Here is a 25,729-nt window from a genome sequence, read left to right as displayed (position 1 = left end):
AACTCTGGGCCCTAAACTATTCCCCCATAGCTCTATGGCTTTAGCACTGTCTCAGGCGTAGCAGTATATTCAGTCTCACACCATTACCAAATACATTTTTCACATTTAATTGTTCAATTAAAAAGTGATTTAAGTGAATTTGTTAGTGGGGCCGACCATGGTGATGTTTCCTTGGGACAGTCCATTACATCTCTATAAATTAAATTACAGTTAGTCATTGAGACAGACTGTTACTGTAACACGTGGTGGTCTAGTGAAGAGCAGTGGAGGGGAAAAAGTGATGACTCCATGGTCCTCATCAGGGAGAGAGAGGGGAGAGAGGGAGATTGATGGAAATATGGAGGGAAAAAGACCATAAGAGCGAGGGAGTGAAGGAGCGATAGCAAAGGAGAAAGAAAGAGAGCGATAGAGGGAGGGAGTGAAGGAGCGATAGCCAAGGAGAAAGAAAGAGAGCGATAGAGGGTGGGAGTGAAGGAGCGATAGAGGGAGGGAGTGAAGGAGCGATAGCAAAGGAGAAAGAGAGCGATAGAGCGAGGGAGTGAAGGAGCGATAGCAAAGGAGAAAGAAAGAGAGCGATAGAGCGAGGGTGTGAAGGAGCGATAGAGGGAGGGAGTGAAGGAGCGATAGCCAAGGAGAAAGAAAGAGAGCGATAGAGGGAGGGAGTGGCGAGGGAAGTCGTTACTGTGAGTGGTGGTGTTGCATCTGAAAGTGCATGATCCTGTTGCATCAACACTCCTCAGCTCCTGTAAAGAACTTCAGACAGACACCGAGGTAGACAGACAGACTGACAGACGGCTGAACAGACAGACATGCCTCTCATAACAGCAGATGGTATATTTCCAGCAGGAGAGCCACACATACAGTCACAGGCGGGCTTATTGACGGGTGGATTGAAACATCGAAACATGAAAGCCACAAACAGGTAAAAATGAGCACAGCTAGTTGATTGGTTGGTTGGTTTAGCCGGTGTGCACGTGTGTGTGCAGTGATGTAGTGTTGCCTGGAGAAGTGGGTATGCTCAAATTTTGCCCAATATTTCCCAAACGCCTTGTGTGAAAAATTTAAAAACAGTGACAACCGAATGTCCCAGGCCAACCCAAGCAGTACTGTGCAAATGTTTAATAGTTGGCCTATTATTGAAATAGATATATGAGACTATCAACTGAGTCAGAAATTCACATGTACAGTATCAGACCCCCCCTTTAATTTTGAAACATTTGCATGCTTAAAACATAAATAAAAGTTTCTCAACATTTTAAGCTAAACATTCTGATTTGTTCTATCAGTCATATTAATTGATACAGTGTATACCTCCACTACAATACTTTGATAAGCAGCACAGGGATTAAGAAGTGAGTATACGCAATGCCCACAAAAAAGTGGTTATATGGTGTATACTGTACCTGCGTATACCCTCAGTTGTGTAGCGGAGGGTCTGTTTGTTAGATTGAGGGTCTGTTTGTTAATATGTACTGAACAGAGTGGTCTGTTTTTGTACTGTGTGCGCTGCCCCCTCCCCTCTCTGCTTTCCCTGCTCCCCCCCCCCCCCCCCCTCTTTAATCAGAGTACTGGCAGAGGCACTGGCAGGGGCACAGGCTGGGCGGCTAGGACTTTGGCATGGGAGGAAAGAGAGATATAAACAAACCAAGCTAAAAGAGAAATAACAGTCGGAAGGTTTTAACTCCGGAGGGAAAGCACGCAGGGTACTTTAGAGTAAGGGTTGAGATTACGGTCTCAGAGGCACAGGTCCTCCAGGACCCCTCCCCATCCCATCCCGACAATCTCAACTGGATTATATGGAGGGGTGGGGTGAGAAAGTAGTGGCGTCGGGATGTTTAGTTTATGTGGAGGGGTTTCTAGATAATAGTGGAATAAGGAATTTACTGAAAGACCTCATCCAAAACGAATGGTTTATGAGGAGACAAGGCAGTAAGGATGCAGGCAGTAAGTGGGTCAGCCAGTGATCATGTTCTTCTCTGTTCTCTATCCAAATCCTCAACTGCCCTCCTATTCCCTGCCTTCAGCCACCCACTACTTCCTGGTAATCCGCCTATCAGAGCTGGTTTGCCGTGACAGGAGACAGGCACGGAAATCAGGTTTGTTTTCATAGGCTGGCCTGAGATCAGTTTATCACACATACCGTCACAATGACAGGAGGATACCATGTCTGTAATGTTAATGATTAGCCCTGAAAATGAAAATAATACTTTGTATGAAATGGCAATGTTGTATGTTAAACTATGGGTTAAAATACTGACAATTATTCACTAAAATCCTAGTGTTCAACTCCTGTTAATACTGAAAGAAGAATATTAATATGTTGTTACAATGGTTATAATGATGCAGTAATCGTACCCACTTATACTGTACAAGACACGGTTTTTCACGCAATTCCAAATCTTATTTGTAATTGAAATGTAGCTAAGTTTGTACCCCTTCTCTAAGTTGTGGTATGTGTTTACTAATGACAGAATACGCTCAAATATGTATCAAAGCTATAGATAGAGTAAAACAATCACTTAAAGTGGTACAAAGCTTGTACTGCGTGAACTTTTAAGTACAACTAAAACCACAGTAAAATATTTTTACTAAATGTACAGTAAAAAAAAATAGATATTTGTTCCATTGGCATTATTCAACCTACTGTCCTTAATAAATCACACAGTGCAAAATAGATAGTGATTAAAATATTTTATTGGTTTTTAGGAAAATATTAAAAAGTTAAAGTTTAACAGCAAAAAAGGAAGTGCAAAGTGTAAAAGCTTTACAACTTGTAGTAGTGTAGTGGTTGGCAGAGTTCATTTTTACAGTTTAAAGGCAACCAATGCAAACATTACTGTTGTGACTCTCTTGGGTGGTCCTTCATCTAAAAGAATGACATTTTATCTGGAAGAGAGAAGACAAAAAAGAATTTCTCTTTTGTAGGTTACGATTGAGGAAATCTATTTTTGTTGTCAATACTTTATACTCATGGTCTGTTTAACTTCCTAGTATGAGAGTAAACGTCCAAAATGTTTACCCTTAAATAGCGTACTTAGGCTAGTAATGAACCACTTTAGGTCACTATGTCCTGTCTGTACATTAAGAACATTAAGTCAACTAAGAATGGACTCTATAACCTCTGTGTGTGTGCGATATGGCAGCTGCAAGCAGAAACATGAGACTTTCCAATTTCGTGTCCCATTTGTATTTTTAACCCGTTGAATGCCAGATATTTTTACTGCAACAGGGCCGTGGCCTGAGTTGGTGGCTGTCTACTCTGGAGGAATGTTGAAATAATGCCATTGGATACTTTTGAATATCGTTTTCTATTGAAATCAAACTTAGATATCTTCACCTAAATCCTAAACTGATCAGTGTCAAATGTAATGTACACTACTACATCAACTGAAGTGATTTGACCTATTCATACTTGTGAAAGACCCAGTTTTGAGCCAAAGAATGGTGCTGGTTTTCATGATCACTGTATAGTGTTACAAACTAGACTTGGCAACACTATACAGTACAGTGATCAATGATCTGTAAGTGCAGGGGAGCAGAGAACACTAACACGCACTGTAGCCCTCACTCACCATCAGGTTCGGAGTCGGAGTCTACGAGGGGAGGGATACGGATGAGGATCTGGCGGCGGTCTCTCTGGACGACCAGTTGGAGTTTTCCTCTAGACTTCTCTATGAGCTTCCCTGCATCGTTCAGAGACAGGTTCTCTGTTACTGTCCCATTGATCTGGAGCGAGGGAGAAGAGGAGCGAGATGGGAGAGGAGAGGACAGGAGAGAGAGAGAAGGAGAAATGAGATTAGTGTAAATGAGTGTTAGATGAGTAGTGATTTGACAGTTTGGTGAGAGAGAGGATTTAAAATGTTCCTCTTTGGCAGCATCCTTCTTTGTAGCCATGCCAACGACGACCGATTGAACTTACATTGAGAGTGTATGTGCGTGTAAAGGAGAGAACAAGATATTAAGTGTGTGTGTGTGTGTGTGTGTGTGTGGTATATTACCTTGAGGATAATGTCTCCCTCCTGTAGGTTTCCGTCCTTGGCAGCCAGTCCTGTACTGGTCATCTCCTTGATGAATATCTGACTGCCCAGACGCAGACCATACTCTAGAAACACATAAACACACACACACACACACATAGCTGCGGCAACCAGAGAACGAATATACACAGCCTGACCTTAAAACCACGTTCACCTCTGACCTTGCAACCTTACAGCACAAATAAAAACAGACCCTTCCAGATCAAAGCAGTAAATATTTTCTGTGTCCCAAATGTGCCCTGGTCAAATGTATTGCACTATACACTATACACAGTAGGCAATAGGGTGCCATTTGGGACTCTGTCATTCATAAGCTCCCTCCTTCCTGTGCACAACATCCCTTCTTAAGGGCGACCACTTATTGTAAAGAACCAGACATGATTTGTAATTGTATTTATTATGGTTCCCCATTAGATTCTGCCAAGGCAGCAGGCTACTCTTCCTGGTGTCCAGCAAAATTAAGGCAGTTAAACAATTTTAAAAACATTACAATACATTCACAACAGATTTCACAAAACACTGTGTGCCCTCAGGCCCCTACTCCACTACCACATATCTACAACAAAAAAATCAATTTGTACGTGTGTGTAAATGCGTATGTTATCGCGTGTGTGTATATGCATGTGTCTGTGTCTATGTTTGTGTTGCTTCACAGCCCCTGCTGTTCCATAAGGTGTATTTTTATCTGTTTTTTTAAATCAATTTTTACTGCTGGCATCAGTTACTTGATGTGGAATAGAGTTCCATGTAGTCATGGTTCTATGTAGTACTGTGTTCCTTCTATAGTCTGTTCTGGACTTGGGGACTGTGAAGAGACCTCTGGTGGCATGTCTTGTGGGGTATGCATGGGTGTCCGAGCTGTGTGCCAGTAGTTCAAATAGACAGTTCGCTGCATTCAATATGTGAATACCTCTCACAAATACAAGTAGTGATGAAGTTAATCTCTCCTCCACTTAGAGCCAGGAGAGATTGACATGCATATTATTAATGTTAGCTCTCTGTGTACATCCAAGGGCCAGCCTTACTGCCCTGTCCTGAGCCATTTGCAGGCAGTCCCTCTTTGTGGCACTTGACCACACAACTGAACAGTAGTCCAGGTGCGACAAAACCAGGGCCTGTAGGACCTGCCTTGTTGATTGTGCTGTTAAGGTAGAGCAGTGCTTTATTATGGACAGACTTCTCCCCATCTTAGCTACTATTGTTTCAATATGTTTTGGCCATGACAGTTTACAATCCAGGGTAACTCCAAGCAGTTTAGTCACCTCAACATTATTTATTACAATATTTAATTGAGGTTTAGGGTTTAGTGAATGATTTGTCCCAAATACAATGCTTTTAGTTTCTGAAATACTTAGGACTAACTTATTCCTTGCCACCCATTCTGAAACTAACTGCAACTCTTCGTTAAGTGTTGCGGTCATTTCAGTCGCTGTAGTAGCTGACGTGTATATAGTGTTATAGAGTTATACATAGACACACCGGCTTTACTAAAAGCTTGTGGCATGTCGTTAGTAAAGACTGAAAAAGTAAGGGGCCTAGACAGCTGCCCTTGTGAATTCCTGATTCTACCTTGATTATGTTGGAGAGGCTTCCAATAAAGAACACCCTCTGTGTTCTGTTAGACAGGTAACTCTTTATTCACAATATAGCAGGGGGTGTAAAGCCATAACACACGTTTTTCCAGCAGCAGACTAATGATCATTAAATGTCAAAAGTCGCAATGAAGTCGAACAAAACAAAACAATCTTATTATCAATTTCTCTCAGTCAATCATCAGTCATTTATGTTAGTGGCAATATCGTCCGCTATTTTCCATACAAGTTGTCAGACACTGGTGGCTTGTCATTGTTGATATTCTTTTATATCTCTTCCACACTCACTTTACGGAATTCAAAATTACGATGCTTGTCTTTCATTATTTGGTTAGATATACTTGGATGTGCAGTGTCAGCGCCTGTTGCTGGTATGTCATGCCTAAATTGGCTAATCTCGGCAATTAAAAAAATCATTGATCACAGCTTCTCACCTTCGTTGGGTCTGTTCTTGACCAGCAGGACGTTAACAGGTTTCTCCAGGGGTTCCAGGTCTCCAGCTCCTCCTCGGGGGAGGTCAGGAGAGGGCGAACGGGGCGGCTCACGGAGGTTGTCTCTACTTTTACTCTTCACCATCCTCCCCCCGGTACCTCCCCCATCCCCATACCTCCCCCCTCCTCGCTCATAGCTGTCTCCCCGGCTGTAGCTCCTCCCACCTGGACTTCCTCCTCCCCCTCGTCTCTCCCGGTCCATGCTCCTCCCCCGGCTGCGTTCCCGTGAATACTGTGGCCTCTCTGGACTGGGCGGCTCCCGGTCCAAGGCCCGCCCACTGCTGTTGTCGTGGTGAGGCTCTGGGCTTGGCGACGCCCTCTCTTTGCTCCTCCCCCGGCTTCTCCCCCGGTTACCACGGCTGCCGTAGTTGGGGTCCAGGTAGCTCTTGTTGTCGGGGGTGAGGTCGCGAGGCTCGCGGTTGTAACCAGGACCACCATTGCCACGATGCCAGCCACTGTCGCTCTGGTTGTCATCGGCATCGTAGTAGCGGGTGGAGCCGAAGTCTCGACTCTCGGCACCAGGGGAGGGAGGGTGTTTCAGGGAGTGGAGAGCCACCTTCCGAGGTCTCTTCACCGTCTGGGACACACACACACACACACACACATAGAGGCTGAACACTAGACTGCAGCATTTTGATCGAAAGGATCGCATTAGTTAACACACCCGTGAGACACACACACCGAACCTGGAGCAGAGGCGGGGCAGGAGCAGAGGCCATGACAGTAAGGTTAGTAAGATTATTTTTGGCTGTGCAGTGTTAAAGGAGCATCACCTGGAAAGAATGAGCTCAGCTCATTGGAGTGTAAAACACCTTGCTCGGCAGTATTGTGGCTGTCTGTATGGTGCTCCACTGTCACACTGCTAGAACTAGCTGAACTTGTCTGGTTAACTTTTTTTAACTGCTGGGCTAAATCATCTCTGGTCAAGTCTGGTCAACCATTATATCATTGGTATGAAAATCTATTTTTCCAAGTCTGGCCTATATTAATATTATATGATCCATCTAATTGCCAATGGAAGAACACAAATCTCTTGAACAATTGGCCATTGTTGCCAACCTTCTTCAGTTGGCTTCCTTCCTGCAATCTAACAAACTACAGTGATACTCACTATCTTGGCGGTCTTCCCACATTTGCGTAGCTGCTGCACAGCGAAGGAATGAGGCACGTTGTCCATGAGGATGGAGTTGACTTGGATCACACGGTCATTTTCACTGGGGAGGGAAACAACAAACACAACACACAGTTCACACAAAACCTAAAATAAAAGGGTTCTAGGGGCGCACCTAAATAGTCTAAAATGGCTTCCTCTCATTGTGTCCTTCCTTTCTTTCATCTGTACTGATTTGGAGACAAAACAGTGTAACGTACAACAGTAGTCCATCAGCTGGTCCTCCCTGCAAGACATCTGACACGATGATTGACATCTCGCCATTCTCCACGTTGGGGTTGTCCCGCCCCCCCGACACAGCGATACCAAACCCCATCTTGGAGTCCTGCATGCAGGATACATAGACATAGAGAGACAAAGAGAAAGAGAGAGAGACAGAGAGAAAGAGAGAGAGAGTGAGGGACAGAGACAGACAGACAATTAAGCTGGGGGTTGGGCAATGGAAAGATATAGAGTTGATATTGGACAGGGGATTGGGAGGTCAGACAAACAAATGGGTTGAGACAGACAGCCAGACACACAGACAGACACAGACAGACACACAGACAGACACACAGACAGACACACAGACACACACACAGACACACACACACACACACACACACACAGACACACACACACACACACACACACACACACACTGGCTGGGTTGAAGGGTTGACGACAACCACATAGATGGGAAAGATGGGAGGAGATCGGTTGGTGAGGCGAGGGAGGAGGGTGGAGCAGACAGCTTGTGTTTCCAATTTGGCTCTAACATTCTCTGCCCTGAAAGACACATGTATCACAACCCACAGGTTTAGAGGGACATAGCGGAGGGAGAGTGGGGGAGAGAAGGAAAGAGACCAGGAGAGCAGTGCAAGACGGATAGAAAACAATCACGTGCGCACACACTCGCTCTAGCAAGAAAACAGTCACGTCCAACTAGTAGACATGACAAATCTCCCACCAAAAGAGAGAGGGATAGAGAAAGAGAGAGGAATAGAGATAGAGAGAGTGAAAGCGAGAGAGCATGAACGTGAGAGAGGGATTGAAATATAGAGAAAGCAGGTCAACCTTGGAGCTCTTGGCCATCAAAGGGGAAGCAAAAGGAAGATGCATTGTAGGAGGAGTAACACACACACACACACACACACACACACACACACACACACACACACACACACACACACACACACACACACACACACACACACACACACACACACACACACACACACACACACACACACACACACACACACACACACACACACACACACGGGGGATACGGAGAGCAGGGTTTTAGTCAGAGATGTGGTTTCCCCTAACAGCACTTACCTCCTTAGTGTGGCAAATAAACTCAGCAAAAAAGGTCCCTTTTTCAGGACCCTGTCTTTCAAAGATAATTCGTAAAAATAAAAATAACTTCACAGATCTTAACGGTTACTAGAAACTAACAGCTTACAGACGGTACGCAATTAAGGTCAGTTAGAAAACTTAGGACACTAAAGGGGCCTTTCTACTGACTCTGAAAAACACAAAAAGAAAGATCTGCGTGAACGTGCCTTAGGCATCCTGCAAGGAGACATGAGGACTGCAGATGTGGCCAGGGCAATAAATTGCAATGTCCATACTGTGAGACGCCAAAGGGAGACAGGATGGACAGCTGATCGTCCTCGCAGACCACGTGTAACAACACCTGAAAAGGATCGGTACATCCAAACATCACACCTGCGGGACAGGTACAGGATGGCAGCAACAACTGCCTGAGTTACACCAGGAACGCACAATCCCTCCATCAGTGCTCAAGACTGTCCGCAATAGGCTGAGAGAGGCTGGACTGAAGGCTTGCAGGCCTGTTGTAAGGCAGGTCCTCACCAGACATCACCAGCAACAAAGTAGCCTATGGGCACAAACCCACCGCCGCTGGACCAGACAGGACTGGCAAAAAGTGCTCTTCACTGACGAATCGCGGTTTTGTCTCACCAGAGATGATGGTCGGATTCGTGTTTATCGTAGACGGAATGAGCGTTACACCGAGGCCTGTACTCTGGAGCGGGATCGATTTGGAAGTGAAGGGTCCATCAAGGTCTGTGGCGGTGTGTCACAGCATCATCGGTCTCAGCTTGTTGTGCAGGCTCATCCTGACATGACCCTCCAAGCATGACAATGCCACCAGCCATACTGCTTGTTCTGTGCGTGATTTCCTGCAAGACAGGAATGTCAGTGTTCTGCCATGGCCGACGAAGAGCCCGGATCTCAATCCCATTGAGCACATCTGGGACCTGTTGGATCGGAGGGTGAGGGCTAGGGCCAGTCTCCCCAGAAATGTCCGGGAACTTGCAGGTGCCTTGGTGAAAGAGTGGGGTAACATCCCACAGAAAGAACTGGCAAATCTGGCGCAGTCAATGAGGAGGAGATGCACTGGGGTACTTAATGCAGCTGGTGGCCACACAAGATACTGACTGTTACTTTTGATTTTGACCCCCCCTTTGTTCAGGGACACATTCTTCCATTTCGGTTAGTCACATGTCTGTCTCATTTGTTGAATCTTATTATGTTCATACAAATGTTAAGTTTGCTGAAAATTAACACAGTTGACAGTGAGAGGACGTTTCTTTTTTTGCTGAGTTTATAATATAGTATATTAAAACATTTGCAAAATATTATTCATATTGATATGGTTCAATATTCATAAATGAATGTCAATTTTTAAAAAAAAATAAAAACACTACCCATAGTGCAGAGCAAGCAGTAAAGCTTCATATAACACCATTGTGGAGGCTTAAGGAGGCCTGGGTAAGGCCAAAACGTCATAATTATTATTTCTCATTTATGCTTTTAGATAAAAATGTTGAATATATGTGAACAATACTTACTCCAAAGGACCATTCTTTCTTGTCCTGTTATCTCTCTGGTTTATGTTGGCTCTCACTTGGGCTGGGCAATGTGGCCAAAATATCATATCATATGGTATTTTTCAAATTTTTGACGGTATTTGATGCTATTTTATGTTTTTGATTAATAATAGTTATACATTTGCTTTATGTGTAGTGTGTGACCCTTGGGTGGCAACACATACATTCTAAATTATTTTATACTGTTCAATTCAACTTCACCCTAAAAAAAAAAATCTGCATTTTCTGCATTTCCTGCATTTGAGATAATTTCCACACTGCCACGATATGGGCAAAAATACTAGGCCTTATTTTTAACCAAATGTTGCAATTGCGATTTAGATCAAAACACTTGGGTGAACTTTTGGAATCATGGAAATGGAATTTTCATTATAATTCTATAGTTACAATAAAAATAATAGTGGGCACTTTGAATACAGTGTTGTTTGACATGACAACTAATGAAAATGCCACGGACGAGTTATTGTGACAGGTTAGGAACCCAAGTGATGTTCAGTGTTTCCTAGGGGACCCTATAATCTTTGACTACATTAAATACTTATTGATATAGCTAACATAATCATGCTTCGCCTATTCCTCTTTGATTTAGAAGATACTGTTGCACAAACAACATGCTGATTTTAGCCTCCACCAGTACTGGTATCAGGCTGTATTAGCTAGCTACGTTTGCTCCAACTCAGTACTTTTATTAGCTAGTTAGCTAGCCAGCTAGCCAACACGATTTAGCTTAAAAATACAAACTAGCTGTTTGTAGATGTAAGAAACACAAACTAATATTGTAATTATAGAATGCTTGTGGATTTATATTAAGTGGAAACAACATCGTTGTCATCAGCATTGTTGGAAGTGAAAGTGTCTCGTGGTCAAGCAACAACAAATGCGTTCCTTGAGTGACGGGGTGGGATTAGGTCTGTGTGGAAAGCTGCACAGAGAAAGTAAAAACCCAAACCGGTCCGTGCATAAATACCGGTGTATAGAGTCAAATACGGTATATATACCGCCCAGCCCTAGCTCTCACCGTGTGTGTGTGCGAGAAATACGCATGCGTGCATGCATGCGTGTATGTGCATCTCTCAACTCCCTTTACTGAAGCCTCCAGTCAGACACAGTATCCCCAGGGGAGAGGATGTCTCTGTGCTCACTGACTGTAGTAGATAGGATCAACGTTTAATCAACCTTATCAGATCAACAACAAACAGGCTGCTTCCCAAATGGCACCCCATTTACTATAGAAGTGCACTACCATATAGGGAATATAGAGCGGCAGGTAGCCTAGTGGTTAGAGCATTGGGCCAGAAACTGAAAGGTTGCTAGACTATTGGTCTATTAAAATTAGAGTTAAGGTGATGTCACGGTGTCCCCTTAATAATGAATCCAAGTGCTTGACATGGGGGAGATGACCAGTAACTTTATGATCAAACTTTATCAATGTAGAAGCAACAGTCATTATTCATACTTTGGTCATCATACTTTGATCTGGTTTCCTTCAAATATCATCCAATTTCATGAAAACATGATTTTGACTGTTCATTACCTTTAAAGGAGTCCTGGGTAAGGCCAACATGTCATAAATATGCCAACCTCAATCAATTATTGTCAATTACACTTTCAGATACAAATACAAATGTCAAATATGTCGACAAACCTTCTTTCAAAGGACAATTCTATGATTACTTTTAATGAAAATCACCAAAATCAGGGTGTTTTTTTTGTTCTGGTTTCAAATGGAATAAACTCACCTGCTATGGTCCTTTGCTGATGGCAAAGGCAAAACACCACACACACACACACACACTATACTGTGAACCTCCACTGGGGAGAGACCATAGGAGAAATCCAGGGCCAGTACATGTAAAAGTCACAGGTTAACTACCCCTTTGTAGTCTCTCTCTCGCGCACACACAACACACACAACACACACAACACACACACACACAGAGAAATATATAGAGCATTCGGAAAGTATTCAGACCCCTTGACTTTTGTTATGTTACAGCCTTATTCTAAAATGGATTACATTTTTTCCCCTCATCAATCTACACACAATACCCCAAAACGACAAAGCAAAAATAGGTTTAGAAATGTTTGCAAAAATCGGAAATATCGCATTTACATATTATTCAGTACTTTGTTGAAATTGGCAGCAATTACAGCCTCAAGTCTTCTTGGGTATGAAGCTGCTAGCTTGGCACACCTGTATTTGGGGAATTTTCCCAGTCTTTTCTGCAGATTTTCAAGCTCTGTCAGGTTGGATGGGGAGCGTCGCTACACAGCTATTTTCAGGTCTCTCTAGAGATGTTAGATCAGGTTCAAGTCCGGGCTCTGGCTGAGCCACTCAAGGACATTCAGAGACTTGTCCCAAAGCCACTTGTGCGTTGTCTTGGCTGTGTGGTTTGGATCGTTGTCCTGTTGGAAGGTAAACCTTGGCCCCAGTCTGAGGTCATGAGCACTCTGGAGTAGGTTTTCATCAAGGATCTCTCTGTACTTTGCTCCGTTCATCTATACCTCGATCATTATTAGTTTCCCAGTCCCTGCCACTGAAAAGCATCCACACAGCATGATAATGCCACCACCATGCTTCACTGTAGGGATGGTGCCTGGTTTCCCCCAGACGTGACAGTTGGCATTCAGGCCAAAGAGTTCAATATTGGTTTCATCAGACCAGAGAATCATATTTCTTATGGTCTGAGAGTCCTTTAGGTGCCTTTTTGCAAACTCCAAGCGGACTGTCATGTGCCTTTTACTGAGGAGTGGCTTCCGTCTGGCCACTCTACCATAAAGGCCTGATTGGTGGAGTACTGCAGAGATGGTTGTCCTTCTGGAAGTTTCTCCCATCTCCACAAAGGAACTCTGTCAGAGCTTGACCACCTCCCTGACCAAGGCCCTTCTCCCCTTATTGCTCAGTTTGGCCGGGTGGCCAGCTCTCGGGAAGAGTCTTGGTGGTTCCAAACTTCTTCCATTTAAGAATGATGAAGGCCACTGTATTTGTGGGAAATTCAATGCTGCAGAAATGGGTTGGTACGCTTCCCCAGATCTGTGCCTCAACACAATCCTGTTTCGGAGCTCTACGGACAATTCCTTTAACCTCATGGCTTGGTTTTTGCTGACATGCACTGTCAACTGTGGGACCTTAAATAGACAGGTGTGTGCCTTTCCAAATCCTGTCCAATCAATTAAATTTACCACAAGTGGACTCCAATCAAGTTGAAGAAACATCAAGCATGATCAATGGAAACAGGATGCACCTGGCTCAATTTCAAATCTCATAGCAAAGGATTTAAATACTTACGTAAATAAGGTGTTTTCGCTTTGTCATTATGGAGTATTGTGTGTAGATTGATGAGAAAACCTTTTTTTTGTAATACATTTTAGAATGAGGCTGTAACGTACATTTTTTTGTGAAAAAGTAAAGGGGTGTGAATATTTCCAGAATGCAGTCTATAGACAGAGAGAGAGAGTTCAACTCACCCTCTGTAGGTTCACAGTGTACTGCTCCCAAACAGTCTCCTCCATTCCTGAGCTCTGTGGACCGAGAACAAAACAGTTAGTAGTGATGGGGGGAAAAAATAGATAGTTACATAATGCAGTATTATTTCAGACTATATTATAAATTCAGCAAAAAAAGAAACGTCCTCTCACTGTCAACTGCATTTATTTTCAGCAAACTTAACATGTGTAAATATTTGTATGAACAACACAAGAATTCAGCAACTGAGACATAAACTGAACAAGTTCCACAGACATGTGACTAACAGAAATGGAATAATGTGTCTCTGAACAAAGGGGGGGGGGGGGGGTCACAATCAAAAGTAACAGTCAGCATCTGGTGTGGCCATCAGCTGCATTAATTACTGCAGTGCATCTCCTCCTCATGGACTGCACCAGATTTGCCAGTTCTTACTGTGAGATGTTACCCCACTCTTCCACCAAGGCACCAGCAAGTTCCCAGATAGTTCTGGGGGGAATGGACCTAGCCCTCACCCTCCGATCCAACAGTTCCCAGAAGTGCTCAATGGGATTGAGATCCGGGCTCTTCGCTGGCCATGGCAGAACACTGACATTCCTATCTTGCAGGAAATCACGCACAGAACGAGCAGTATGGCTGGTGGCATTGTCATGCTGGAGGGTCATGTCAGGATGAGCCTGCAGGAAGGGTACCACATAAGGGAGGAGGATGTCTTCCCTGTAACGCACAGCATTGAGATTGCCTGCAATGACAACAAGCTCAGTCCGATGATGCTGTGACACACCGCCCAAGACCATGACGGACCCTCTATCTCTAAATCGATCCCCCTCCAGAGTACAGGCCTCGGTGAAATGCTCATTCCTTCGACGATAAACGTGAATCCGAACATCACTCTTGGTGAGACAAAACCGCGACTCGTCAGTGGAGAGCACTTTTTGCCAGTCCTGTCTGGTCAAGCGACGGTGGGTTTGTGCCCATAGGCGACGTTGTTGCCAGTGATGTCTGGTGAGGAGCTGCCTTTACAACAGGCCTACAAACCCTCAGTCCAGCCTCTCTCAGCCTATTGCGGACAGTCTGAGCACTGATGGAGGGATTGTGCGTTCCTGGTGTAACTCGGACAGTTGTTGCCATCCTGTACCCGTCCCGCAGGTGTGATGTTCGGATGTACCGATCCTGTGGAGGTGTTGTTACACGTGGTCTGCCACTGCGAGGACAATCAGCTGTCCGTCCTGTCTCCCTGTAGCGCTGTCTTAGGCGTTTAAACCCTTTACAATGAAGATCTGTGAAGTTATTTGGATTTTTACGAATTATCTTTGTAAGACAGGGTCCTGAAAAGGGGACATTTCTTTTTTTGCTGAGTTTATTCATACTTTGACTCCTAGTATTGATTGGTAAAATAAAATAAAAAAATAAAAATCAATTTAGCGAAAGCTAGTTACCAGCACCAAAACTCTGTTTTTTCATCCTATAGCTTGTTCTCCATCTTATTTTTAAATAGTGAGACTTTTATTGTATAATTGTGTAAATGATAATTATGGACAATAATCGCCAACAATTTTTTGCGTCATAATACATTCATTTTCGGAGAAGTGGGGATTCAACTTGAATATACCGGGGTGGCAGGTAGCCTAGTGGTTAGAGCGTTGGGCCAGTAACCGAAAGCTTGCTGGATCGAATCCCCAAGGTAAAAATCTGTTGTTCTGCCCCTGAACAAGGCAGTTAACCCGCCGTTCCCTGTAGGCTGTCATTGTAAATAAGAACCTATTCTTAACTGACTTGCCTAGTTAAATAAAGGTTAAATAAATAAAAAACCTTTTAACGTTATATTAAAGTAAATATAGTTTAGCAGTTCTTTTTTTTTTTACACTAAGTGTAAAGTTTGTAATCATTTTACAAGCAGAACAGCACGGTCGGAAGGAGAAGCTTCATTTCCAAAACTTGCAAGCAGTCAAAACCATTTGTTTTTGAGACATGGTTGTCACCAAAGCTGTGTTGTATTCATGTCGTAGCAATTTGCATGACAATTCATCGTTACCCAATATTGCATAATTGTCACAGCCCTAGCCATTACTGACCAAAACTAATTGTGTCATGCTCTCTGTCTCTCTGCATTAGCCATATAACATTAGTGAGCAATATGTTTAGAACATCAAATCACAGTATCGAATAGTGATGAGGAAAAAAAATATTTTGGATGATATTGTATCGATACTTTGACTCTAAGTATTCATTTGTATTTTTATGTAATATTTTAATGTAATATAAATATATATATATATATAGTACCAGTCAAAAGTTTGGACACACCTACTTATTCAAGTTTTTTTATTTTTATTTTTTTACTATATTCTTCTATGAAATAACACATATGGAATCATATACTGTGGTAACCAAAAAAGTGTTAAACAAATCAACATACAGTGCCCCCCTTGAACTTTGCGACCTTTTGCCACATTTCAGGCTTCAAACATAAAGATATAAAACTGTATTTTTTTGTGAAGAATCAACAACAAGTAGGACACAATCGTGAAGTGGAACGACATTAATTGGATATTTCAAACTTTTTTAACAAATCAAAAACTGAAAAATTGGGTGTGCAAAATTATTCAGCCCATTTACTTTCAGTGCAGCAAACTCTCTCCAGAAGTTCAGTGAGGATCTCTGAATGATCCAATGTTGACCTAAATGACTAATGATGATAAATACAATCCACCTGTGTGTAATCAAGTCTCCGTATTAATGCACCTGCACTGTGATAGTCTCAGAGGTCCGTTAAAAGCGCAGAGAGCATCATGAAGAACAAGGAACACACCAGGCAGGTCCGAGATGTTGTTGTGAAGAAGTTTAAAGCCAGATTTGGATACAAAAAGATTTCCCAAGCTTTAAACATCCCAAGGAGCACTGTGCAAGCGATAATATTGAAATGGAAGGAGTATCAGACCACTGCAAATCTACCAAGACCTGGCCGTCCCTCTAAACTTTCAGCTCATACAAGGAGAAGACTAATCAGAGATGCAGCCAAGAGGCCCATGATCACTCTGGATGAACTGCAGAGATCTACAGCTGAGGTGGGAGACTCTGTCCATAGGACAACAATCAGTCGTATATTGCACAAATCTGGCCTTTATGGAAGAGTGGCAAGAAGAAAGCCATTTCTTAAAGATATCCATAAAAAGTGTCGTTTGAAGTTTGCCACAAGCCACCTGGGAGACACACCAAACATGTGGAAGAAGGTGCTCTGGTCAGATGAAACCAAAATTGAACTTTTTGGCAACAATGCAAAACGTTATGTTTGGCGTAAAAGCAACACAGCTGAACACACCATCCCCACTATCAAACATGGTGGTGGCAGCATCATGGTTTGGGCCTGCTTTTCTTCAGCAGGGACAGGGAAGATGGTTAAAATTGATGGGAAGATGGATGGAGCCAAATACAGGACCATTCTGGAAGAAAACCTGATGGAGTCTGCAAAAGGCCTGAGACTGGGACGGAGATTTGTCTTCCAACAAGACAATGATCCAAAACATAAAGCAAATTCTACAATGGAATGGTTCAAAAATAAACATATCCAGGTGTTAGAATGGCCAAGTCAAAGTCCAGACCTGAATCCAATCGAGAATCTGTGGAAAGAACTGAAAACTGCTGTTCACAAATGCTCTCCATCCAACCTCACTGAGCTCGAGCTGTTTTGCAAGGAGGAATGGGAAAAAATGTCAGTCTCTCGATGTGCAAAACTGATAGAGACATACCCCAAGCGACTTACAGATGTAATCGCAGCAAAAGATGGCGCTACAAAGTATTAACTTAAGGGGGCTGAATAATTTTGCACGCCCAATTTTTCAGTTTTTGATTTGTTAAAAAGTTTGAAATATCCAATAAATGTCGTTCCACTTCATGATTGTGTTGTTGTTGATTCTTCACAAAAAAATACAGTTTTATATCTCTATGTTTGAAGCCTGAAATGTGGCAAAAGGTCGCAAAGTTCAAGGGGGCCAAATACTTTTGCAAGGCACTGTATATTTTAGCCACCTTGATGACAGCTTTGCACACTCTTGGCATTGTCTCAACCAGCTTCATGAGGTAGTCGCCTGAAATGCATTTCAATTAAAAGGTGTGCCTTGAATTTCTTTCCTTCTTAATGCATTTGAGCCAATCAGTTGTGTTGTGACAAGGTAGGGGGGCTATACAGGAGATGGCCCTATTTGGTAAAATACCAAGTCCATATTATGGCAAGAACAGCTCAAATAAGCAAAAATAAACAACAGTTCGTCATTACTTAAAGACATGAAAGTCAGTCAATGCGGAAAATGTCAAGCGCTATGGCTCTCATGAGGACCACCACAAGGAAAGAAAGACCAAGATTTAACTCTGCTGCAGAGGATAAGTTCATTACAGTTACCAGCCTCAGAAATTGCAGCCCAAATAAATGCTTGAGAGTTCAAGTAACAGACACATCTCGACATCAACTGTTCAGAGGAGACTGCGTGAATTAGGCCTTCATGGTCGAATTGCTGCAAAGAAACCACTACTAAAGGACATCAATAAGAAGAAGAGATTTGCTTGGGCCAAGAAACACGAGCAATGGACATTAGACTGGTAGAAATCTGTCTTTGGTCTGATGAGTCCAAATTTGAGATTTTTGGTTCCAACCGCCGTGTCTTTGTGAGACGCAGAGTAGGTGAACGGATGATCTCCCTGTGAAAAGGCAAAGGGTGGCAACTTTGAAGAATTTAAAATATTAAATACATTTTGATTAATTTAACACTTTTTTTGGTTACTATGTGATTCCATATGTGTTATTTCATAGTTTGTCTTCACTATTATTCTACAATGTAGAAAATAGTAAAAATAAAGTAAGACCCTTGAATGAGTAGGTGTGTCCAAACTTTTGACTCGTACTGTACATGCGTACATTCATACATACATAACACAGTATAGTGAGCAATAATTTTGGAATATCAAATCGCAATACATTTAGAGTCATGAGAATCACAATACATATCGTATCACCACCTAGGTATGTATGGTGATAATATCGTATCATGAGGTCCCTGGCAATACACAGCCCTAACGGTTAGTGAACGGAACATTACAGACATAGTTAGTGAATGCTACTTTAACACAACATAACAACTTAAGTTACAGAATATTATCTTCCTCAAACAGTAGATGCTTCTTTAACAGATACATCTGTTTTTTACTACAATCATCTTATCACAATACTACATGAGTTACTGAATATTAGCTGAATACAGAGTAGATGTGATACTGATCATCACAGTATGAAAGAGGTATAACTTTGTATCGAAGTCTTAAGACTAGAGCCCGACTGATATATTAGTTCCACCGATAACAGATATTCCATAAATAGGATGAAAAAGGGAATTTCATGCTCATCTGAACATTTGCGGCCATTCTTATGATGTGTCATTATTGTCACAATGTAGGAAATCAACAATGCAAGCATATTTCTTGGACAATTGCTCTTTGGGATGGCAATTTGTGAGAAAATGTCAATGTAAAACAGTATATCGGCAGATGTTTCAATATTGGCAGGTTTTGTCCCCCAAAATATCAAAATCGATGGCGGACCCAAAAACCCATATCGGTCGGCCTCCACTTAAGACCATTCACCAAAGATTCCTAATGTTAGGGAGAGTAGGATTTATTTAGCACAGGGTAGGCATGTTAACACTACAGAGAAGGGGATGAAGTAACATTGAGCTACTCATTGTAGAGCTACTCATACACACACCGTTTAACTACCTTCATATTATCTCGAGGCACTCCCTGTGAAAATACATCAACTTCAGCAAGTATTCACACATCTCCACTTTTCCCACATTTTGTGGTTACAGCCCTAATTTTAAAATGAGATGTTTGTGTCACTGGCCTACACACAATACCCAATAATGTCAGTGGAATTGTGTTTTTATACATTTTTGAAAATTAAAAGCTGAAATGTATTGAATAAATAAGGCCAGGAGTAAAATAAAATTGCATTGACTCACTCTGTGTGCAAAATAAAGTGTTGAACATGATTTTTCAATGATGACCTGATATCTGTACCCCACACATACAATTTTATCTGTAAGGCCCCTCAGTCGAGCAGTGAATTTCAAACACAGTTTCAACCACAAAGACGAGGGAGGTTTTCCAATGCCTCGCAAAGGGCACCTATTGGTAGATAAAATAATAAAGAGACATTGAATGTCCCTTTGAGCATGATGAAGATATTAATTACACTTTGGATGGTGTATCAATACACCCAGTCACAACAAAGATACAGGCGTCCTTCCTAATTCAGTTGCCGGAAAGGAAGGAAACCGCTCAGGGATGTCACAATGAGGCCAATGGTTCTTTAAAGCAATTAGTTTTCTCCTATCACAGTCATGAAACTCTAAGGATAGATCAACAACACTGTAGTTACTCCACAATACTAAACTAAACATAGCCTGTACAGAATATATATATATTGTAAAATCCAGGTGTGCAAAGCTCTTAGAGATGTATCCAGAAAGACTCACTGCTGTAATCGCTGCCAAAGGTGATCCAAACATGTACTGACTCAGGGGTGTGAAAACTTATGTAAATTCAATATTTAAATATTTATTCTTCAATAAATGTGCAAACATTTCAAAAAACATGTTTTCTCTTTGTCATTATGGGGTATAGTGTGTAGATTAGTGAGAATTATTCTCTCTCAATATAATCCATTTTGAATTCAGGCTGTAACACAACGTGTTGAATAAGTCAAAGGGGTATGAATACTTTCTGAAGGCAATGTAGATTCTTTCTGCAATCTGTAAAAAACATCTATGGACATTTTTGTTCCATTTTCACACCGAATTAAAATGACCCATGACATATAGTACTGGTGACCCGTGAATTCAGTCATGAAGATACATCGTGGCTTTGATGCAAAACCACTATTTTTACTGTATGGTTCTATGTTAAAGACATGGATGGGGGAACCAATACAAAAACAAAATTACCTCTCTGGTCCAGTGTTAAAGAAGTCTCGAGGTACTGTTCGCCTGAGGTAGAGTAACTCATGATAAACTGTAGGCAAAACTATCTACCAAGAGAGTTCTCATCTATATTATTGGTAGCTGTCTATTTACCACCACAAACCGATGCTGGCACGAAGACTGCACTCAACGAGCTGTATGAGGTCATAAGCAAACAAGAAAAATGCTCATCCAGAAGCAGCACTTCTAGTGGCCGGGGACTTATGCAGGCAAACTTAAATCCGCTATGCAATCTGGTTTCCGAGCTGGCCATGGGTGCACCTCAGCCACGCTCAAGGTCCAAAACGATATCATTGATAAAAGACAATACTGTGCAACCGTATTCATCGACCTAGCCAAGGCTTTCGAATCTGTCAATCACCACATTCTTATCGACAGACTCAACAGCCTTTTGTTTTTCTCAAATGACTGCCTCGCCTGGTTCACCAACTACTTCTCAGATAGAGTTCAGTGTGTCAAATCGGAGGGCCTGTTGTCAGGACCTCTAGCAGTCTCTATGGGGGTGCCACAGGGTTCAATTCTCGGGCCGACTCTTTTCTCTGTATACATCAATGATGTCGCTCTTGCTGCTGGTGATTCTCTGATCCACCTCTACACAGACGACACCATTCTGTATTCTTCTGGCCCTTCTTTGGACACTGTGTTAACAAACCTCCACCTTCTGTGGCCTCCAACTGCTCTTAAATGCAAGCAAAACAAAATGCATGCTCTTCAACCGATCGCTGACCGCACCCGCCCGCCCGTCATAGCAACCTACTGATCATTGCACCTGCACACAGCCCATTGATAAATAGCCCACCCAAATACCTAATCCCCATATTGTCATTTTTAAACGTTTTGCTCCTTTGCATCCCAGTATCTTGCACATTCATCTTCTGCACATCTATCACTCCAGTGTTTAATTGCTAAATTGTAATTATTTCACCACTATGGCCTATTTATTGCCTTACCTCCCTAATCTTACATTTGCACACAATGTATATAGACTTTTGCTATTGTGTTATTGACTGTACGTTTGTTTATTCCATGTGTAACTCTGTGTTGTTTGTGTCGCACTGCTTTGCTCTATCTTGGCCAGGTCGCAGTTGTAAATGAGAACTTGTTCTCAACTGGCCTACCTGGTTAAATAAAAGGTGAAATAAAATAAAAATCTGTTTTACCTCATTTCTACCAGCATGTCACATGTACAACTCCAGAAAAAAAACAATAGACCACCTTTACTCCACCCACAGAGAAGCATACAAAGCTCTCCCTCGCCCTCCATTTGGCAAATCTGACCATAATTCTATCCTCCTGATTCCGGCTTACAAGCAAAAACTAAAGCAGTGACTGCTATTTAATTACTTGTTAGTTTTATTTCTTATTCTTACTTCTTTTTTCATTGCTGGTTAAGGGCTCGTAAGCAAGCATTTCACTGTAAGGTGTACACCTGTTGTATTCAGCGCATGTGACTAATATAATTTGATTTGACTCGCTCAATACGGAAGGGGTCAGATGACGCGGAAGCTATGCTACAGGACTGTTTTGCTAGCAGAGACTGGAATATGTTCCGTGATTCATCCAATGGCATTGAGGAGTATACCACCTCAGTCACTGGCTTCATCAAAAACAGCATTGACGACGTCGTCCCCACAGTGACCATACGTACATATCCCAACCAGAAGCCATTATTACAGGCAATATCCACACTGAGCTAAAGGCTAGAGCTGCCGCATTCAAGGAGTGGGACAATAATCCGGACGCTTATAAGAAATCCCACTATGCCCTCATCGAATAAGCAAACCATCAATACTGACTAAGATTGAATCCTACTACACCGGCTCTGACGCTCTTTTCGGATGTGGCAGGGCTTGCAAACTATTATGGACTACAAAGGGAAACCCAGCCGCGAGCTGCCCAGTGCTGCGAGTCTACCAGACAAGATAAAGGTATTTTATACTCGCTTCGAGGCAAGTAACACTGAAGCATGCATGAGAGCACCAGCAGTTCCGGACGACTGTGTGATCACGCTCTACGTAGCCGATGTGAGCAAGACCTTTAAACAGGTCAACATTCACAAGGCTGCGGGGCCAAACTGATTACCAGGTCATGTACTGCGAGCATGCGCAGAGTGTCTTCACTGACACTTTCAATCTCTCCCTGACCGAGTCTGTAATAACCACGTTTCGAGCAGACCACCATAGTCCATGTGCCCAAGAATGTGAAGGTAACCTGCCTAAATGAAGAACGCCCAGTAGCACTCATGTCGGTGGCCATAGCTCACATCAACACCATGCTCCAGGAAACCCTAGACCCACACCAATTCGCATAAGGCTCAACAGATCCACAGATGACACAATTTAATCGCACTCCACACTGCCCTTTCCCACCTGGACAAAAGGAACACCTATGTGAGAATGCTGTTCATTGCTGTGTTGCAGCAGCATTCCCCAAGAGAGGATGGCTTTCACTTCAGCAGTAATAAATTCATGACCTTCTTTGAGGAAAGATCATGATTATTTAGAAAGCAAATTACAGACTCCTCTTTAAATCTGGGTATTCCTCCAAAGCTCAGTTGTTCTGAGTCTGCACAACTCTGCCAGGACCTAGGATCAAGAGAGACACTCAAGTGTTTTAGTACTATATCTCTTGACACAATGATGAAAATAATAATAATCAAGCTGAATAGTGGACCCTATTCCAACTAAACTACTGAAAGAGCTGCTTCCTGTGATTGGCCCTCTTATGTTGAACATAAATAACGGCTCTCTATCCACCGGATGTGTACCAAACTCACTAAAAGTGGCAGTAATAACAACTCTCTTGAAAAAAACAAACCTTGACCCAGAAAATATAAAAACCGATCGGCCTTTTTCAAATCTTCCATTCCTCTCACAAAATTTTTTGAAAAAGCTGTTGCGCAGCAACTCACTGCCTTCCTGAAGACAAACAAGGTATACGAAATGCTTCAGTCTGGTTTAGACCCCATCATAGCACTGAGATTGCACTTGTGAAGGTGGTAAATTACCTTTTAATGGCGTCAGACCAAAGCTCTGCATCTGTCCTCGTGCTCAGACCTTAGTGCTGCTTTTGATACCATTGATCACCACATTCTTTTGGTTTAGATCTTATCTGTCGGAGAGATATCAGTTTGTCTCTGTGAATGGTTTGTCCTCTGACAAATCAACTGTAAATTTCGGTGTTCCACAAGGTTCCGTTTTAGGACCACAATTGTTTTCACTATATATTTTACCTCTTGGGGATATCATTCGAAAACATAATGTTAACTTTCAGTGCTATGCAGATGACACACAGCTTTACGGATGACACACAGCTGTACATTTCATTGAAGCATGGTGAAGCCCCAAATTGCCCTACTATTAGCCTGTGTTTCAGACATAAGGAAGTGGATGGCTGCAAACTTTCTACGTTTAAACTCGGACAAAACAGAGATGCTTGTTCTAGGTCCCAAGAAAAAAAGAGATCTTCTGTTGAATCTGACAATTAATCTTGATGGTTGTACAGTCGTCTCAAATAAAACTGTGAAGGACCTTGATGTTACTCTGGACCCTGATCTCTCTTTTGACGAACATATCATATTCAAGGACAGCTTTTTTCCATCTACGTAACATTGCAAAAATCTTAAACTTTCTGTCCAAAAATGATGCAGAAAAATGTATCCATGCTTTTGTTACTTCTAGGTTAGACTGCTGCAATGCTCTACTTTCCGGCTACCCAGATAAAGCACTAAATAAACTTCAGTTAGTGCTAAATACGGCTGCTAGAATCCATGACTAGAACCAAAAAATGTGATCGTATTACTCCAGTGCTAGCCTCCCTACGCTGGCTTCCTGTTAAGGCAAGGGCTGATTTCAAGGTTTTACTCCTAACCTACAAAGCATTACATGACCTTGCTCCTACCTATCTTTCCGATTTGGTCCTGCCGTACATACCTACACATACGCTACGGTCACAAGACGCAGGCCTCCTAATTGTCCCTATAATTTCTAAGCAAACAGCTAGAGGCAGGGCTTTCTCCTATAAGAGCTCCATTTTTATGGAATGGTCTGCCTACCAATGTGAGAGACGCAGACTCGGTCTCAACCTTTAAGTCTTTACTGAAGACTCATCTCTTCAGTAGGTCATATGATTGAGTGCAGTCTGGCCCAGGAGTGTGAAGGTGAACGGAAAGGCTCTGGAGCAACGAACCGCCCTTGCTGTCTCTGCCTGGCCAGTTCCCCTCACTTCACTGGGATTCTCTGCCTCTAACCCTATTACGGGGGCTGAGTCACTGGCTTACTGGCGCTCTTCCATGCCTGTTTGGCACTGTCCCCCCCGGATGGGGCCACAGTGTCTCCTGACCCTTCCTGTTTTTATGCTGCAGTAGTTTATGTGTTGGGGGGGCTAGGGTCAGTCTGTTATATCTGGAGTACTTCTCCTGTGAGTGAATTCTCTCTCTCTCTCTCTCTCTCAGCCCTAGGATCATGCCTCAGGACTACCTGGCATGATGACTCCTTGCTGTCCCCAGTCCACCTGGCCGTGCTGCTGCTCCAGTTTCAACTGTTCTGCCTGCGGCTATGGAACCCTGACCTGTTCACCGGACGTGCTACCTGTCCCAGACCTGCTGTTTTCAACTCCCTGCAGGAGCAGTAGAGATACTCTTAATGATCGGCTATGAAAAGCCAACTGACATTTACCCCTGAGGTGCTGACTTGTTGTACCCTCGACAACTACTGGGACTATTATTATTATTTGACCATGCTGGTCAGTTATGAACATCTTGGCCATGTTCGGTTATAATCTCCACCCGGCACAGCCTGAAGAGGACTGGCCACCCCTCATAGCCTGGTTCCTCTCTAGGTTTCTTCCTAGGATTTGGCCTTTCTAGGGAGTTTTTCCTAGCCACCGTGCTTCTACACCTGCATTGCTTGCTGTTTGGGGTTTTAGGCTGTGTTTCTGTACAACAGTTTGAGATATATATCAGCTGATGTAAGAAGGGCTATATAAATAGATTTGATTTGACTACAGCTTAGCATTCAACACCATAGTGCCCACAAAGCTC

At 42.7% G+C, this 25,729-nt stretch overlaps 1 protein-coding gene across 8 annotated transcripts in view; it reads right to left on the bottom strand.

The window, feature by feature from the left end:
• The window catches only part of LOC139411209 (tight junction protein ZO-2-like), a 155,439-nt gene that overhangs the window by 19,334 nt on the left and 110,376 nt on the right, over positions 1-25,729 (bottom strand). For 6 of the 8 annotated variants that reach the window (XM_071157186.1, XM_071157185.1, XM_071157187.1 and 3 more), the window contains 6 exons: positions 13,660-13,713; positions 7,492-7,616; positions 7,232-7,334; positions 6,064-6,697; positions 3,999-4,102; positions 3,573-3,726 (listed from right to left, as the gene is read on the bottom strand). In XM_071157186.1, the coding sequence (XP_071013287.1) occupies positions 3,573-3,726; positions 3,999-4,102; positions 6,064-6,697; positions 7,232-7,334; positions 7,492-7,616; positions 13,660-13,713 (1,174 nt within the window). Of the gene's footprint in view, positions 1-2,676; positions 2,887-3,572; positions 3,727-3,998; positions 4,103-6,063; positions 6,698-7,231; positions 7,335-7,491; positions 7,617-13,659; positions 13,714-25,729 lie in introns of those variants that run through there. The other 2 variants (XM_071157190.1, XM_071157192.1) reach the window with 1 other exon arrangement.

Source organism: Oncorhynchus clarkii, chromosome 6 (genome assembly GCF_045791955.1).
Source record: "Oncorhynchus clarkii lewisi isolate Uvic-CL-2024 chromosome 6, UVic_Ocla_1.0, whole genome shotgun sequence".
Lineage (NCBI taxonomy): Eukaryota > Metazoa > Chordata > Actinopteri > Salmoniformes > Salmonidae > Oncorhynchus > Oncorhynchus clarkii.
Note: the sequence above shows the minus strand (reverse complement) of the source record. Positions and strands in the feature narration are given on the sequence as shown.